Below are 20,270 nucleotides of genomic sequence, written 5' to 3'. Positions count from 1 at the left end.
CTAAGGACCCCATGGTTAAGCTGTGACCTGAGGACCGCAGATAAGTGCACTTTAAATCACTTGCCCTTCCATTTAAAAAATAAAAGGGACGCTGCCTCTTTAAGCAGTCCTCCCTTAGACTGGAGCAATGTGAAGAGACCTCTCAACCGGCCTTGAAACGGGAGCCCGCCTCTCCCTGCGCGGATTGGCCCTGAGAGCGTCAGCGGGATCGCCGATTGGTCGAGAGGCCTGTCCGTCAAGGCGCCGCGGGCCGTCCTCGGTTGGGGTAGGTTGCGCTTTCAGCAAACCCATTCTGGACAGCTCCGGCTGCCTAAACAGAAGACGTAAGAGGAGGAGAGGGCTAGGACATGGCCAGGAGCAGCACCGGCCCGTCTGATAGAGCTCGCTGAGCAGCGCACACACACTCACACTCTACCCCCCTGCCCCTAACCCGCACTCAGCACTGCACTCTGACACCCACTCACCCTGACACCCACTCACCCTCTAAGAAACCTAGAGGCCTTAAAACTGACCCGCACCCACCCATGGACTGAATGAAGACCGCCTATCACGCCTTTAGATGCCTAACCAAAGATCTGGATGCTTGCACCATGAACCCAGAGATGACAATGGACAGTATTGGTAGTTTGCATGGTGGAAACAGCCATGAGCAGGATCTGATGAGCAGCCACAGCCCTCACCACCACCACCACCACCACCGCAGGATCCACCAGGACCTCACCATTCCATCCTCCAGGTCAGCAATGGTCTCCAGCATGGCTTCCATTCTGGATGGGGCTGGGGACTACCGCTCAGAACTGTCCATCCCTCTGCACCATGCCATGAGTATGCCCTGTGACACTTCACCCCCTGGGATGGGCATGAGCAGCACCTACACCACTTTAACTCCGCTCCAGCCTCTGCCACCCATCTCTACGGTGTCTGACAAATTCCATCACCCTCATCACCATCCCCACCATCACCACCACCACCACCACCACCAGAGGCTGTCCGGCAATGTCAGTGGTAGCTTCACCCTCATGAGGGATGACAGAGGGATCCCCGCCATGAACAACCTGTACAGCCCTTACAAGGACATGACCGGCATGGGGCAAAGCTTATCCCCCCTGACGGGTACCCCCTTGGGCAATGGTTTGGGTTCCATTCACAATACTCAACAGAGCCTCCATAACTATGGACCGCCTGGCCATGAGAAGATGCTCAGTCCAAACTTTGATGCCCACACTGCCATGTTGACAAGAGGGGAGCAGCACCTCTCTAGGGGTCTGGGCACTCCACCATCTGCCATGATGTCCCACATCAATGGGATGCACCACGCGGGCCATGCTCAATCTCACGGGCCCGTGTTGACTTCCAGCCGTGACAGGCCACCCTCCTCCTCTGGATCCCAACTCAGTAACTCTGGACAGTTAGAAGAAATTAATACCAAAGAAGTGGCCCAAAGAATCACTGCGGAGCTGAAAAGGTACAGCATCCCCCAGGCTATCTTTGCCCAGAGGGTTCTGTGTCGGTCACAGGGTACCCTATCAGACCTGCTAAGGAACCCTAAACCTTGGAGTAAACTGAAATCTGGGAGGGAGACTTTTAGAAGAATGTGGAAATGGCTGCAGGAGCCTGAGTTCCAGAGGATGTCAGCTCTCAGGCTTGCAGGTGAGTTGGAAAGATGCAGTGCCCCTAACCCTTACCGCCACACCGTGCCCAGTGCACGCTCTGAGTCTGCACCCTGGCTTCTTGTGGCAAGGGTGGCTTTCCCCCCCCAAAAAAAAATGCAACTGGGAGCCCATCAGCAAGTAGGCACAATTGTTTCCATGCATCACTTGATCTAGGAAGAGGGATCTAGTCCTGGTTGGTTGTATATGCTATATCATGCTCCTGTAGCACAGCGTGCTGTAGCGTATTTAACGTCGAGAACAACAGGCTACCTAAGCCACCCAGCGACAGTAAGGAAAGCGCCATTTGGTCTCCCTATTTTTGCAGGTTTATTATAGGTTTATAATGTACAGAGATGAAGGAGCAATAGTTTAATGTCGTATCTTTATAATCCAATCATTCCGCACACGATTTGCTTGTTTCACTGTTGCTAGAGCGTTGAAGACACCTAGAAAAAGCAAAAAAATAATTTCAAGGCTTTCCATTGATTTTAGACTCCCCCCTTAACATTGTTCATGTGAGTTTACCTGCGCCCTCTAGTGATCCGTGGGTGAACTGCACCCGCCTATTGTTCTGGGGGTTGTTGCTTCTGGACTGTTGTGGCAGAAAAATGAAAATATCTAAACCAAGCGAATCAGTTTATTATGAATTGTGCTGTTATGAGAGATGATATTTTACAAATATTGCGCTGCAGGTCGAAATATTTCTGCTCCTGCTGTAAACATGCATGGCTATGGACCGGCCAATCTGCATATATTACCTAGACGCTCTCAAATTGTTCTGTTTGTGCCTCCATAAGGGAAAATGATAGCGTGGAATGATAGCGTGTGGTTGTTCAGCCTGTACGGCTTTCGTGGGGGAACAAAAGGGCAGTATAGAACAATGCACGGTGGCTGCAGAACAATGCACATCCATAGGCAATGTCATAACCTCATAAATAAGACTGCAGCATAGTATCCATATAAACTCTCACCACCAGGTCCTCGTGCATTCCTCCAAGCTGTCTGCCTCCTGTATAATGATAATCATTGGTTATTGATTGAATAAAAATACACCGGATCAATGGGATATTTTTAGCCGCCGTTGGCTCCAGACACTACAAATACAGTAATTCATAGATGCAGCCTGTATGTCACAGTCCTGCTGTAATCATGACCTTTATACAAGGCTATAACATGCAGGGCTCGCTGCCTCCTCTTCTCTGTAATGTACTGCTGGCTGGCATTCTCTACTCCTGCACTTGACAATTAAACTCCCAGTGTTTGTCCTTTTCCACTTAATTACAAGCCTGTAAAAAACGAGGCCTCTGCTAGACAAGGAGAAGAGCCCTGGCTACATGCAGGTCACGTAGGGAGCCACCTCACTAGAGGGGCTTGTTATCTGCCACCGATATCAAGCATTGGCTGCAAATTGTCGCTGATAATAAAATGACTGCTAATAAAGCCCCTGTTTATAGAAGTATCCCCAGTATGCAGAGGCGTCTCCAGCTCATGGAAGTATCCACTGTACATGGAGGTATCTGCAGTACATGGAGGTATTACTAGTAAATGGAAGTATCCACTGTACATGGATGTATTTGCAGTACATGGAGGTATTACTAGTCAATGGAAGTATCCCCAAATCATGGAAGTATCCGCAGTGCATGCAGATATAACTAGTAAATGGAAGTGTCCCCAGTACATGGAAGTATCCGCAGTACATGGAAGTATCCGCAGTGCATGTAGATATTACTAGTAAATAGAAGTGTCCCCAGTACATGGACGTATCCGCAGTACATGGAAGTATCCGCAGTGCATGCAGATATTACTAGTAAATGGAAGTGGCCCCAGTACATGGAAGTATCCGCAGTGCATGCAGATATAACTAGTAAATGGAAGTGTCCCCAGTACATGAAAGTATCCGCAGTGCATGCAGATATTACTAGTAAATGGAAGTGTCCCCAGTACATGAAAGTATCCACAGTACATGGAAGTATCCACAGTGCATGCAGATATTACTAGTAAATGGAAATGTCCCCAATTCATGGAAGTATCTGCAGTGCATGGAGATATTACCAGTACATGGAAGTATCCCCAATACATGAAGATATTACTAGTGAATGGAAGTATCCCCAGAGCATGGAGATATTACCAGTGAATGGAAGTATCCGCAGTGCATGCAGATATTGCCAGTGAATGGAAGTACCCCCAGTACATGGAGATATTACCAGTACATGGAACGATCCCCAATACATGAAGATATTACTAGTGAATGGAAATATCCCCAGAAAATTGAGATATTACTGGTAAATAGAAGAATCCCCAGTACATGGAGATATTACTGGTAAATAGAAGAATCCCCAGTACATGGAGATATTACTAGCAAATTAATATATCCCCAGTGCACAGACATATTCCCAGTGCATTGAGATATTACCAGTAAATATAAGTATCCCCAGCGCATGGAGATATTACGAATACATTGAAATATCCCCAGTACATGTAAGTACTATATATCAATGTGTACCCAGTAAATATCCTGAGTATATACAGGTGGTATTATTAAGTATTAGTATAATGAAGGTGTGGGTCCTCGATACTTGAGGAAATTAGTAGTAAATATCCACAGTACATGTAGATATTACTAGTAAACACAAGTATCCACAATATATGGAGGTGTAATTAGCAAATAGAAGTATACTCAATGTATGAAATTAACCCCATTACATATTAGTACATATAGCCAGTATTAGTAAGAATTACTAATAACTGTATCAGGAAGAATCGCTCATTCACAGAGGTATTTATTATTAGTAGGTGCAACCAAATCTAGTATTTAAATGAATTACTCACAAATATAAGCTCATAGAAGTATTATTAGTACACCAGTACATGAAGGTATTACTAGGAAATAGAAGTATCCTCCAGTAATAGAGGTATTTCTAGTAGGTGGCAGTAGCTCTAGCACATAAAGTAAACTGTAGAAAATTATAAGTATATTCAATTCATACAGGTATTACTAGTAAATGGAAATAGAGACAATGTGTCTTACCTGTCATTTTACTTTCCTGGAGTCCTCAGGCAGCACAGAGGGAGCTTATGTATGTGCTGCCTGAGGACCAAGAAGAAATCTCCAGTTTTCCTGGTAATAATACTATGAGATATACCTAGCAGGGGTGTAACTACCATAGCGGCAGACCATGCGACTGCTATGGGGCCCAGGGCAAGAGGGGGTCCAGTTGGGATCATCTCCTCTTCTACTGGAGGTGAAAACTTGGTCAGGACTCTACCTTGTAATGGAACAACTTTTAGCAAATGAGGCCGTGGAAAAATGGCCGAAGGGTTATTGAAAGGGGTTTAGGCAGAAACCCTTCTGTCCTGTGTGGGGGCCTGGTTTGATCCTTGCTATGGGGCCCTTACTTCTCTATGTACGGCCAGTGATACCTAGCATAAGAAAGTAGACCTATAAGTGCTTGTCTCAACTATATGACAGTACGTATGAACGTACTGCCATATGTCTGTTATGTAGACAGACCTATCCCCTGCTCTTTATATAGAGGTACCACAAATACATGAGGCGTCCCTAGTAGGCTTGTAGAATATGTGGCAGTATCTACAGTAAAGTGCCTGCATTTTGAATTTTCCCAGTGCATAAAAGTCCCCCAGTGAGGCTTCCCCATTACAGGGAGGTATCCCCGATATGTGGAATATCCCCTTTATGTAGATATATGTGTGTTAGGTGTAAGCTTTTCCATTCTCCTGTATATTCATGTGTCTTCTGCACATAGATTCCTAGAAATTGTCTAGAAGACTAAAATACGTGCGCAATTTTCTCGCGTCCGATAGTCAGAGTGAAGCGGTACATTTATCCTCCGGTGCACCTTACAATACCGTCTCTATACAGCTGATACAATACCCACTGCACTGCTTAACCGTTTGCTGTGATCACAGTGCTCGGTGCTGCTTGTCAGGCTATTGTACGGCTGTATCATTGGATTTAGGGTATTGTGCGAATGAAGAGCCAGAGGGTGAACACAAGCCATTTCCATGAATTATTGATAGAAATCTCAGCTCTGTAGAGGAAGCAACAGGGGTCATTTGCTTTGGGTTAAACAGGCAAAAATCTTGGAGTCTGGGGTCTTGTAGATCAGACGCTCTTGTCCTATACCCCCCCTTCCCCCAAGCTTCTATTCAAGGTGAAGGAGCTAGAATTGCCCTTTGCATTGAGCTGTGGTGATAAATCTCCTTTGTTCAGCTCCTTTATCATCGAGAAGATCCTTGCTAAAAAAAAAAAATTAAGAAAACGCATAGACATATATACAGTAGGCGGCTTCTTCTACGTGGCCGCTGGGCCGCCACGGGCGTGCTACGATTGATTTTTCCGTGGCTTGCGGAACGAGGTGTTAATATTTATTCGGTATGGAGCGGGCTTGTTACTGTTGTGATATAGCGATGGGCCCTGTTTGTTTTCATGTTCCTTTCTCAATACATTCCCATGATTATCCCAGTGCACTTAAGAAGATTCGATCCGACCCAACTCTGCGGATATTGATTTTGCATGAGTCTCCTCCTGGCAGACCCTCAGGCCCACCCCTGAAACTTGGGCAAGCAAAAAAAATCTAAAATATATATAAGTTGGGGGAGTTTTCAACAGTGAGTATCGTCTTTAAAAAAAAAATAATAATAATAATAATATTAATTCAATTATTTCCACCATATGTCATTATTGTGTCATTTATGATGATTTATATACAATATTGTTTTTTTATTTTTCAATTGCGACTTATTATAGTCATATAATAATACAGGAGGCCTATAGGAACCTCCATACCTGACTATAATTGTTTTTATTTTTATTTTCAGCTTGTTTTAATTTAATTCATAATTCTCTTTTTAAATATTAAGAATTTTTTAAATTTAGCAAATTATATTTTTGTATATTTAAATTTTTTTTCTTCAGTATTAAAGAAAAATAGATCCTTCTGTTTTTTTTAGAAAATGAAACTATTGATCTTGACTATAACCTATTTTAGATTTTTTTTAAATTCTGATTATCAATGAAACAAATGATTTTTGTCTTGACCTTACCCAACTTGGCAGTTTCCAGAACTAACATTATCACATCTCGTATATTTCTTTTTATTTTTATTAAAAGTGTTCATGATGTCCCCACAAAATAACGTTAGATTTATGGTGGTGATCATATTATTACTTCTATTACTATTGTTAGTATTATCATTAATAATTAGGAAATATAGATAATAATTAGATTTTTATTTAGACAGTCCCATTTTTTAAAATTAATTAAAGATGTTACATTTATAGTAATTGAACTAATTGTAAATCTTTAATTGTTACTGGAAGAATAATAACCATTCTAATAAAATTAATACAATTACAATATACTGTAATAATAATAATAATAATGCTGATAAATAATAATCGTTTTAATAATATAATTAGTTTTCCAGTTATGAATATTCCATTTTCTTTCATACGCAGGAGAAAATATATAACTGTAGTACCAGATATTTTAACACTTTGAAGATTGGGTTGTAAGAGAAGGTTTCTGGGCCTAAATCTGTGTAAAGAGTCATTCTTGTGGGCAATTGTGTGAACCAGCATTATAGGAGGCCTCCGCCGCCCCCCAACTCCTAGAAATGGTTTAGTCGTTCCACAGTATACCACATTTTCACCTTCGTATCGTCACGGACTGCTGGGATATATGGAAAAGGCAGTTATTAGTAGTCGCACGTAGCACACAACCGGTGCATCCACAAGTCATTGATCCATAAGTCATCTGTCTTGTTTCCAGTAAAGAGACAAAAAGGAATTCCCAGAACCCCTCCCCCCAGGACATAGCCCTCCCCCAATACAGAGAAACCCCCCACATTCATCTGTAAGACGGGAAGGACACCTAAGTAATTTCACTGTATCCCAAATTTAAGTTTAATTTAGCTATTTTTATATCTTAGGATAGGTTATTATATATCCTATAGCATGCATATTATATATAGGACGTATATGTATAGCATGGTGTATATGGAGTATACTATAATGGATATGTACTGTATCTATTGTAAAGTATATAGTGTAAGTACTCTGCAGTAGGTAGAGTTTTAATACTATATTGTGTATATAGCTATTGTAGATGATATATATTTATATTACACTATGTGCATATTTTAAACACCTAAGAGATATATATATATATATATATATAATATAAAGTATAAATAATACTGTATATTGTATAATATATGGAGTAAATCTTGTATATAATATTTTTAGATTTATTTTATGATTATATATGGATCGTATATAGCATGTATGTGTTGTATATTATATATGGCAGCTTTTCTCAATCTTTCTAAGCCAGTGAGCTCAGGTCTTCTCCCCAAGGCTGTGATCTACACTGTGTGCAACCAGTGCCCCCTAGATACATGACGTGTGGAAATGCACACAGTATATATTGTTGATTGTATATATGTAGTTGTATTGGGTGCTTGTGTACATAAATATATATTGTACAGCAGCAGGTATGTATAGATGGTAGTGTGTATTAGTGTGGGCTACATAGTATATATACCGTATGTTGTATTATGTAGACTACATATGATATATACCGTACATTGTATTATGTAGACTACATATGATATATACCGTATATTGTATTACGTAGACTACATATGATATATACCGTACATTGTATTATGTAGACTACATATAAAATATACTGTGTTATATTATATAGACTACATGATATATACTGTGTTATATTACGTAGACTACATATGATATATACCATATATTGTATTATGTAGACTACATATGATATATACCGTATATTGTATTACGTAGACTACATATGATATATACGGTATATTGTATTATGTAGACTACATGATATATACCATACATTGTGTTACGTAGGCTACATATTATATATACCGTATATTGTATTACATAGACTACATATAATATATACGGTATGTTGTGTTATGTAGACTACATATGATATATACGGTATGTTGTATTATGTAGACTACATATGATATATACGGTATGTTGTATTATGTAGACTACATATGATATATACCGTATATTGTATTACGTAGACTACATATGATATATACGGTATGTTGTATTATGTAGACTACATATGATATATACCATATATTGTATTACGTAGACTACATATGATATATACGGTATGTTGTATTATGTAGACTACATATGATATATACCGTATATTGTATTACGTAGACTACATATGATATATACGGTATGTTGTATTATGTAGACTACATATGATATATACCATATATTGTATTATGTAGACTACATATGATATATACCGTATATTGTATTACGTAGACTACATATGATATATACCATATATTGTATTACGTAGACTACATATGATATATACGGTATGTTGTATTATGTAGACTACATATGATATATACCATATATTGTATTATGTAGACTACATATGATATATACCGTATATTGTATTACGTAGACTACATATGATATATACCGTATATTGTATTATGTATACTACATATGATATATACCGCATGTTGTGTTACGTAGGCTACACATGATATATACGGTATGTTGGCGTGTGTTGCTGGGCGGTGGATCATGGGCCAGTAGTGGGAGAACACAGACTAGTCTTTGTATGGGTCATAAACAAGGAAGTCACCAGATAATGTCATCAGGACGTGGACTTTGTCTTCTCTAATCTTTCCTGGGGGTTAATAGGAGACTAATAATAACGCCTTGCGATAACACCGCTGAGTATAGAGTGGGCTCCCAACCCCGTCCATTAACCCTTCCCCTGCCTCCTCATTACCGTGTTCCAGTCATATCCCCGCTGTAAATGTGAGAACGTAGCAAGGACTTGACGTGACGACTTTATTCATCTGGAATGATGGATCTGTTAAAAAGTAGATTGTCAGCTCTTGGAGCCAGTCCTGGGAGTAGAACGTATGGGGGCAGTGGTATTGTAGGCAGTCACGCATGGGAAAGGTATTGCTAATATGAAAGCAATTGGAATAAGTAGCGGGTAGATTGTCAGCGCTTGGGGCAAGGGTTGGAGATATGGAGATGACCTCTGGTGGTTGTGGTCAGGCCTTGTCATTTGATTTGCATTGGTGGATGGAGAGCCGCCATCCTCCAATGCAAATCAATGCGATGTGGGGAGAGGGAAGCCTCCCCTATTGATTATATTGATCTGATACCAAACCACATAGTTACAGACCCCGGCGCTCTCTCCGTAGCCGCATCATGGAATAGATTACTGCTTCTTAAAGGGGTTTTGTACTTAGGGGCCGATTCTGTTTACCGGGGGTCCTAACACACCCACTCCCTTTAAGGAAAGTACTGCAAATATGTAATTCCTAATGTCTATGGGAGTGATTATACATGTGGAGCGACTCTTCTGCCAGTGGGGGAGGGCTTGGCGCCCCCGGTCCCGGTAGTCAGCCTGCCATCGATCGGACATCCAGATAGCAGACAGCTATTGGCAACCAATCAGATGACTTGGATGAAAGCAGTAATCTGATTGGCTGCTATGGACAACACGTCCACTTCCTGTCTCTAATAGTCTTCATACAAGAGGCCGATTATGGCTATTACAGGGTTTTGTGGACTATTTGCCCACTTTTAGTAATATTGTACATCTGTAGGAGAACACGGTGAATGATGAGGGTTGTAGTGGAGCCTGAACCATGTAGACTAGGCCTTATCTATTCTGTATTGACAGGACAGGGTGAGATAACACTCAGGAACCATCCAGATATTTGACTCCGAACACCCCCCCCCCCCCCCCGACTCCTCTCACCTGACATCATTTGTCAGAAGCTCCCCGTACTCCTTTGATTTCACGCTCAATATGCCCGAGCATGCATGTGTCCGGGGGAGAAGAGCCGTCAGACCAAGCGGCCATAAAGGTGTGTGGGACCTGAAGAACCCCATACAGGTGCTGATAAATGGGAATTACCTGGAAAAAGACTATAAAATTATCTGGTGCCGCTTATCTCTGAAAAACAAGTCCAAATCCTACCCAAAGAGATGCTGATGTTCTATCATACACTTGCTGTAGACGGATTATTCTTTCTTTCTTCATTCTCATGTCTATCTATCTATTATCTATTGATTATCTCTCGGTTATCTATTTATTATCTATCTAAATTCAAATAAGCTTTATTGGCAGGACTAAATAAATACTAGCATTGCCAAAGCAAGTGAGAAATAATTGGGTAGGGTTGGGGGATGGGGACATATACAGGGTGGGGGTATAGGAGTCCATGGTATATCAGGCTCCTCTCATTCTCTCATCTATCTTTCTATTAATCACTGACATATCTATCTATCTATTATCTATATATCTATCTCATATCTATCTCATATCTATCTGGTATCTATATATCTATCTATCTATCTATCTATTATTTATCTATCTATCTCATATCTATCTATCTATCTATCTCTCTATCAAATCAAATCAAATCAGCTTTATTGGCAGGACTAAATACATTTTAGCATTGCCAAAGCAAGTGGGAAATAATTGGGTAGGGTTGGGGGATGGGGACATGCCCAGGGTGGGGGTATAGGAGTCCATGGTATATCAGGCTCCTCTCAGTCTATGGCAGGCAGTAATATATTGTGCTGCTGTGGCCGCTGCCTCCTCCTCTTCCCCCAGCAGTATGGAGAGTCTCTTCTCCTCCTCCATGGAGATGAAGTCTGGGCAGAGATCAGACAGTCTCCTGAAGTGAGTCTCCCTCACTGCTGAGTATTTGGGGCACCGCAGCAGGAAATGAGCCTCATCCTCCACGGTCTCCTGGTCGCACTGCTGGCACAGTCTGCTCTCCCTGGGCATGTACCTCTGTTGGTGACGCCCGGATTCAATGAGCAGGCTGTGGGCGCTCAGTCTGTACCGGCTCAGGATCTGTCTGTCTCTTGGATTGGGGAGTTTCTCCAGATATGGGGCCAGTCTGTACTCCCTCTGCAGGCCCTGGTATACTGCCAGCTTCTATCTATTATCTATCCATCTATTTAATATCTATCTCTCTATCTATTATCTATATATCTAATATCTATTTTTCTATCTCTTTCTGTCTGTCTTGTATCAATCTTCTGGTGCCAGATTATTGGATGCCAGATTAAAGGAATTTCTCTGTATTATTAGGGCAATATCCGGACATCTATTTGTGTAGCAGGTTCCATTGATGGAAATGACTCAACGTCCTCCATTTACGACCAGAGCTATCTGCAGGAGTCATTAGCCTGTTAGCTACTATATAGATAGGGAAGGGAGTGAAGTGACAGAGACCAAAGAGCGGAGTTCATGCGGTGCGGACATAATGACTGACTGTATATTGTTATTTCCAGCCATTCGCCCTCAGTGCACTTTACTGTAGGTCATATCTGCGTCAGAGGCTCCGTCACAGATTTCATATACTGTATATTTTTTTGACTAGTGCTCGGTGCAGATAGAGGCCTGTGGGCACGGCGTGCATTGGTTTATTTCCCCTAAGGCAATGTTCTGTGCTGATTATTGGGGATCCAAACTACTAGAAAATATGGTTGTGTGAATGGGCCCTTATCCAACCATCAGCATTTTCTGCACAAGGCCGGAGGGAACTGAAGGCAGAACTGATCCCATAGTTTTCTAAGGGATTGTTCATATTCATCTGGCACGTCATTGATGTTAAATAGCGCGGCATGCTACGCTTTCCTGTCTGGCGCTATCAGTTCTGTGCACGTACTGCTGTACACATATATCAGCGGTGTCCGGCTCCAGCATAGAACCAGCGACCAGGCACAGCTGATGCATGCATCCCTCATGAATCCGGTTGTATTATGTCTTCTATAGCCATGACGGATCCGTCATGAACTCCACTGAAAGTCAACGGGGGACAGATATGTTTTCTATTGTGACAGAGAAAACGTCCCCATTGACTTACATTGTGTGCCAGGACGGATCAGTTTGGCTCCGCTTCGTCAGACGGACAGCAAAACGCTGCAGGCAGCTTTTTGGTGTCCGCCTCCAGAGCGGAAGGGTGACCGAACTGATGCATTCTGAGCGGATCCTTTTCCATTCAGAATGCAGGATCCGTTTTGGACCGCTTGTGAGAGCCCATGGCGGATCTCACAAATGGAAAGCCAAAACGCCAGTGTGGAAGTAGCCTAATATGAATATGTCTCTCATACCTATCTGTAGATCTCTCTCATATTGATTTGGTATTACTATTAGCATCTTTTCTAACGAATCACGATCAAACAATTTATCTATGTATCTATATGTATCTCTTATCTACTACATATCTCACTTGTGTCTGTCATATTTGCATTTATACAGTATCAATATAATATAATTATTAGCATCTTTCCTATTTATTAATTTAGCAGTTTGTCTATCTAATATCTATCTATCTCTCTATCTATCTATCTATCTATCTATCTATATATCTCCTATCTCTCTATCTCCTATCTATCTATCTATCTATCTATCTATCTATCTATCTATCTTCTATCTATCTATCTATCTATCTATCTCTCTCATATCTATCTCCTATCTCCTATCTATCTATCTATCTATCTCTCTATCTCCTATCTATCTCCTATCTATCTATCTATCTATCTATCTATCTATCTATCTCCTATCTCCTATCTATCTATCTATCTATCTATCTATCTATCTATCTATCTATCTCTCTATCTCCTATCTATCTCCTATCTATCTATCTATCTATCTATCTATCTATCTATCTATCTATCTATCTCCTATCTATCTATCTATCTATCTATCTATCTATCTCATATCTATCTATCTCATATCTATCTATCTATCTATCTATCTATCTCCTATCTATCTATCTATCTATCTATCTATCTATCTATCTATCTATCTCCTATCTATCTATCTATCTATCTCATATCTATCTATCTCATATCTATCTATCTATCTATCTATCTATCTATCTATCTCTCTATCTCCTATCTATCTCCTATCTATCTATCTATCTATCTATCTATCTATCTGTCTATCTATCTATCTATCTATCTATCTATCTATCTCCTATCTCCTATCTATCTATCTATCTATCTATCTATCTATCTATCTATCTATCTCTCTATCTCCTATCTATCTCCTATCTATCTATCTATCTATATCATATCTCTCTATCTCCTATCTATCTCATATCTATCTATCTATCTATATCATATCTCTCTATCTCCTATCTATCTATCTATCTATCTATCTATCTATCTATCTATCTATCTATCTATCTATCTATCCATTATCTATCTATCCATCTCCTATCTATCTATCTATCTATCTATCTATCTATCTATCTATCGCTACTTTCACACTAGCGCTTTTGCTGGATCTGGCAGGGTTCAGGGAAAAACGCTTCCGCTACTGATAATACAACCGTCTGCATCCGTTATGAACATTATTGAAAGTGAATGGGGGACGGATCTGTTTTCTGTTGTGGCAGATGGTGGCAGAGGACGATCCGCTTCCCAGGACGGAAAGAAAACCGCAGCATGCTGTGGTTTGCTCTCCGGTATGAGAACAGAACGGAATGCATTCTGGTGCACTCTGTTCGGCTCAGTTACGTTTTGTCCCCATTAAGAATGAATGGGGACAAAACGGAATAGTTTTTTTTTCCGGTATTGAGACCCTATGACGGATGACGGTGAAAGTAGCCTAATATCTCTTTGTCTGTCTACATGAATCTCTAAATGTTCATCATATTAGTTTATTATTATTATTAGAATCTTTTTTAAGTTTAAATCTATCTATCTATCTATCTATCTATCTATCTATCTATCTATCTATCTTATATCTATCTATCTATCTATCTATCTATCTGTCTATCTATCTCATATCTATCTATCTATCTATCTATCTCCTATCTATCTATCTATCTCATATCTATCTATCTCCTATCTATCTATCTATCTTCGATCTTTCTATCTGATACCCATGTGACTTCCTATGTATCTATCTTTATTTCTATTGATTTGTATATTTTTACCTATGTGAAATTGCCCACCTACACATCACGACCACCCGCTATACTATGCTTGCAGGCTGGGTCGGGCAGTGTCTGATGGTTTCGGTCAGCGAGGGGTCATCCTCAGCAGTGCGCAGCAGCAGTACCTGCGGGGGATGACACGACTACACCTAATCACACACTTTGTGCTGTGTCCACTAAAAACATTGCATCAATTATTTATATTTCCACATTGCTGAATCACAGGGGAGGAGGGGGCAGGATCAGAAACACAATCCCTGCCAGGGCATGCAAGGCAAAGCAGAGAGCATACACCGCCACACATGCCTGTGGTCATAAAGGCTCACACATTGCCAGCTGCAGGCATGGCTGGCACTTTACTGGCACTAAGGCCTTGGTCCATGAGAGGAAACAACAAGCTGCGCCTGAACAGTGTACCTGCAGCTCCCACAGCACAAAGCCTCCAAACCAGTGCCTGGTCAACAGCTCCACCTAAGGGCAACATACAGCATTGCAGCGACGTCCTTTGTGATTTTTTGGAGGATTATTGTATCTGTATCTGTAGACACATATGGAATGCATGATATAACAGACGTAGTGCAAACCAACAAATGATAAAGTCATATAAAAAATATGGTGCAACTCTCTTTGTCTATCTATCTATCTACTTATTATTTTTAGGCACAAGTATAGATGCAACGAGACTAAGTGCATCATTTGAACATAACAAAAACAAAGACAGGTGCACTCTGCGGTCTTACTAACCCTCATACTGGTGTGAAATTGAGAATTAGCCAACATATCCTGCTTAGAGGACATGTCTGAGCACCAGCACCGCGCCAAGGTTTCTCAAGTAGCTCGGGCACCTAACGCTAAACCTACCTGGGCCGTATGGGCAATACCAGGAGCCAGTGGGCGAATTACAGGCGCGCAAGGTCCGACTCAAAGCAATCTCCCAGTGCATCATTTGGCACAACCCATGCAGGAGGACCTATAGCATGAACAAACCACTGACATGTCAGAAGTATTGATTGGTGGGGGTCCAGGTGCCGAGACCCCCACGATCTTTATAACAAAAGCAGAAGTGCCTTCTGTCCCTTCATCTCTGTTCTGCTCCACTCTCCTCGGCTTACAGATTCATAGAATATCTTTGGACTTTCTGTGAGTCCATACACATCAGCACCTAGACCCCCCCCCACCCATCCATCATCAAAACCAGTGACATGTCCGGGGCTGTTCACATCTTCCTTCTGCTGTACGTCAGGCAGATAAAACACGTATAGACACATCCATAGACTATAATTGAGCAAATGTAGCTCAAAAGTCCATACTTTTGACTCCGTTTGTCACTGTTTTTTTTTTTACAGGACAGAATAGCATAACATACCTCGCTTTTCTGTCCTGCAAAAATTAAAATAAAAAACGCATAGAAACTTATTTTTTTTTCTTTGCGGCGAATGGGAGACGGATTTAAATGTAAGACGATACGTTTCCATCCACGTTTTTATCCATTTACTTCCTACTTCCTTTGATACACTTCAAATCTTTATTTGGGAAAAGAAAGGTTTTGCAAAAACATATGTTTTTTGTTAAAAAACAGACTCAATTGTATTGAAACATATGCACATCCGTCAAAAGTATGCATAAAAAAAAAAAGGATAGATAACCACAACATTGTATATGTGTGTGTCCTTTTTTTTTACTGTATGTCTAAGGGTACTTTCACACTTGCGTTATTCTTTTCCGGCATTGAGTTCTGTCCTAGGGGCTCAATACCGGAAAAAAACTGATCAGGATGTCTTCAGTTGAGTCTTTTTGACTGGCCCAAAAAACGGAAGACTTGCCGGAATGCCGGATCTGTCATTTTTTTCCATAGGAATGTATTAGTGCTGGATCCGTCTATCCCGTCTGCGCATGCGCAGACCGAAAAAAAGGTGAAAAAAATAAATGCCGGATCCATTTTGCCGGATGACACCGGAAAGACGGATCCGGCATTTCAATGCATTTTTCTGACTGATCAGGATCCTGATCAGTCTTACAAATGCCATCAGTTGGCATACGTTTTGCCGGATCCGGCATGCAGTTCCGGCGACAGAACTGCTTGCCGGATCACTCTGCCGCAAGTGTGAAAGTAGCCTAAACGTATCAGTTTGACGTACAGCAAAAACAAGATGTGAACAGGCCCTTACTATGACATGCGAGGAGGTTGTTCAAATGACTTGAGCCTTGAAAGAGTGTAACATTTCAGATGTAGCAGAGCTGACTTTGATCTCTTTTGACTCACTTTGCCTGGGCATTTTGATAACTCTTTGAGTTAAAGCTGGTTTCCAGATTTATTGTATAATAATTGAAAAGTTTGGCATACTTCGTGTATCAATTCCTCACCATTTTAACATGTTTGCTTGCTGTCAGTGAATGAGAGCACTCATGCAGAGGCAGTAATTCTGTCCATAGCCGGTCCTGACCTCAGTAAGGCCGCTCTCACACTTGCGTTGTTGTTTTCCGGTATTGAGATCCGGCAGAGGATTTCAATACTGGAAAAAAATAACGTTTCCATTTAGTCCTCCTGCATTCTGAATGGAAAGAGATCCGTTCAGGATGCATCAGGACGTCTTCCGTTCCAGCAGCATTCCGTTTTGTGACCGGACACAAAACAGCTGGAAGCTGTGGTTTTGTGTCTGGTCAAAAAAAAGAAAAAAGAAAAAAAAAAAAAGATCTGGCGCTGAAAACAATGTAAGTCAATTGTGACAGATTTTTTAGGAGCATAAAAAACGGATCCGTCACCCATTGACTTACAATGTATTTAGTCACTGATTTTTTTCCGCTTTGATTTCACACAACCGCATCCTAACGGAACGCATGCATCCCGATGTGCAAAATCAAAATGGATCCTCTGCCTGATCTCACTACCGGAATTAACAACGCAAGTGTGAAAGTCGCCTAAGATGTGATGTAGTTGTATCCAGTCTAGACAATGTCCTGTGGGCGAAATGCAACGTATTTAGTAGTTTGCAACAATGTATCAGTCAGGAGTCCAAGCCGTTTACATAAACTACAGGATTTTTTTTCTACCCTTACGATATTTTCCAAGGAAAACGACGCAGCCCAAGTGGGTTCAGTCACAAAATCAGCACTGCTACATCTGAATCTGATATATGCTCCATGCATGCAACCATTTATAATGTTGATGAGCTTGTTGCAGCTGATCTCCAGCTCCAGAGGAGGCCAGCAGGTCTAGGTCTTTCAGGACCATGGAGAGCGACTGTATATATATGTATGTATGTCTGTATATTAGACCCTCGGATTTGCCATAAGCGTCTTCCCACCATACCCTGGGTTATATCTATTTTATATTCATGGACTAATCTCTTGTGTAATAGGACCAGCTTTGGTTGAGGAAATGTAACATCCACTTGGTGCAATGTAAACTGTATACCCATTGATTTACATTCAGAGGTAGCATGGTAAAATCTCTCATCTGGAAGTGTAAAGTATTTCAAATAAATTAAAATAATTCTGCCTGCGATCTTAAAAGAATTCTCCACTTAAAGCGATTGCCCAGCCAGGAGCTCAAGAATGATATAAGGATGATTACCTGCTATTTATTTTCATCAGAACCTGCTCCTCGGCTGCTTTTTAGCTGAGCTCTGTGAGGTTAAAGCTGTGATCGGTGACTACAGCTTAGCCACGGTGCCTACAAGGAGTCAGAGGTGGTCTGCAACACACCCCCTCTGTCTCATTGGTCCAGGCTGCTTCTGGGTCCCTCCCCCTCTGTCTCCTCTGATTGGTTGCTGTGTAGAAACACAAGCCCTCACCACGGGCTCACCAGGTAGCCAGGGCATATAAAATACAAGTAACGAAGCCTCCGTTGAGAAAAAAAGACATATTATCAGGCGTAAATAAGTCTCGGTATGGAAGGGCCTGAGGGTTGCTTTAAGAAATCAGATTTTTACTAAGGCAGAATGAGTGGAGGAATGCTGCTGCCAAGCTGGTTGCCTTGTCCCTGGTCTCAGCTCAGTGCCAGTCTGGTTGCCATAGTTACACATCCTAACAATTAAAGCCTTTCAATGGGTTGTCATGCGGTGTGTCCATAGCAACCAATCTGTCTCCTATGACTCCAAATTAGCTTTGCCATAGGAAATTGCTGTTGACTGCTCAAGCTCACTGCAGCGGCCACTACTGGGGAAATGTAGTATTGCATGTGACTTTTCCATTGAATGGTGGTACATGTAATAAGAAGATCTGCGTCTGCAGGGTCACATAGCGGGTGTCCTTACTCCTAATAGAACATATGAAAAGGAGTTGACTAAATCTTTGAGGGGAATGCAACAGGAGTTGTCACCCCGTTTTTCGAAGCTACTGAATAGCAAGTAGCCCATGGTTTATCACTGCTTAGGAAGATTTGCTGTTTGCCGCTGATAACCTCCCCCGGCCTGGGACCTGAATATATATTTTTCAATTCTCCTGTTTTTCATTTTTATTTTTTTTCAATGCAAGATGCACTTATCACGCGGGTTGGTTACGATTTGAGGTCGGGTCTCATAGTCCAGCACCTGATTAATAATTCACATCCAGCACGAAGCTCTCTGCCTCTGCCAGTCCGTAATACAATATGTTATAAATGTTGGCATGATGACCGATTGGAAATAAATTATTCAAAATACCAAAGTCCCGGCCCCTCTCAGCAGATGTAGATTTGTCATTCACTTTATCACATCATTAATTTAGTTTCGAGGGATGCTGGCGGAGGAGGAGAAGGAGGAGAGGTAATGAGTGACATAGCCGCTTCATTCCGTCTCAGCTCAGCGCTGAAGCTCATTTATGCAGCAAATGAAAGGCGATGAAGTCATTAACGGAACTGGCTCGCTGGAACATTATCGAGCTTCTGAAGGATTTTCTTTTTTAGCCGGTGCTATTTGTTCACAAATTTATTGATTGGGATAGAAGTGTGTTTGATGAACTGGTGTGAATCTGCGGCAAATTTAAGTAGTGCTTGGGTAATTCTGCTAATAATGGACCACAGGCAGCATTCATTAAACCGAGTGAATAGGGAGCAATACAGAGAACGAAATAGGTACCATATAGGCTCCGCTTTTTCCATCCAGAACCCCTTTTTAGTCCACTTTGGACAATTCCTTTTAGTTTACACACTCCCCCTTGACAATAAATCGATAATAGATTGTCCTTTTGCTGAACATCCCGGCGATCAGCTGTAATCTATGGTAGAACCTGGCTTCAAGTATTCAGTTTCGCTACAGCACCGCCGCAGGTAAAGCGAGGTATTGCATGGTGTTCACTGAAATCAATGGGTTGTCTGTCTAATACAGGGGTCAGCAACCTTCGTCACTCCGACTGTTGTGAAAGTACAATTCCCAGCATGCTCCATTCATTTGTATGAGAGTTCTGAGAAGTGCAGAGCAAGCATTCATGCTGGGAGTTGTAGTTTTTACAACAGCTGGAGTGCCGGAGGTTGCCTACACCTGGTCTAATTCATGGATCTCTGCCAGATCGAGTGCTGATCTTTGTAGCCCCCTGGTTAATAGGTGAGAGTCCTACATGGGTCACTCCTATATTAACTCACCATACCCTAATAGAGCATTTAAAA

At 41.5% G+C, this 20,270-nt stretch overlaps 1 protein-coding gene across 1 annotated transcript in view; it reads left to right on the top strand.

The window, feature by feature from the left end:
• Positions 1 to 533: 533 nt before the first annotated feature.
• ONECUT2 (one cut homeobox 2) overlaps positions 534 to 20,270 on the top strand; it is a 35,401-nt gene continuing 15,664 nt past the window's right edge. Inside the window, exon 1 of the mRNA XM_044292660.1 lies at positions 534 to 1,650. Within this exon, the coding sequence (XP_044148595.1) occupies positions 534 to 1,650 (1,117 nt within the window). The remainder of the gene's footprint in view (positions 1,651 to 20,270) is intronic.

This window comes from Bufo gargarizans, chromosome 1 (assembly GCF_014858855.1).
Source record: "Bufo gargarizans isolate SCDJY-AF-19 chromosome 1, ASM1485885v1, whole genome shotgun sequence".
NCBI lineage: Eukaryota > Metazoa > Chordata > Amphibia > Anura > Bufonidae > Bufo > Bufo gargarizans.
This window is presented reverse-complemented; position numbering and strand designations above follow the sequence as displayed.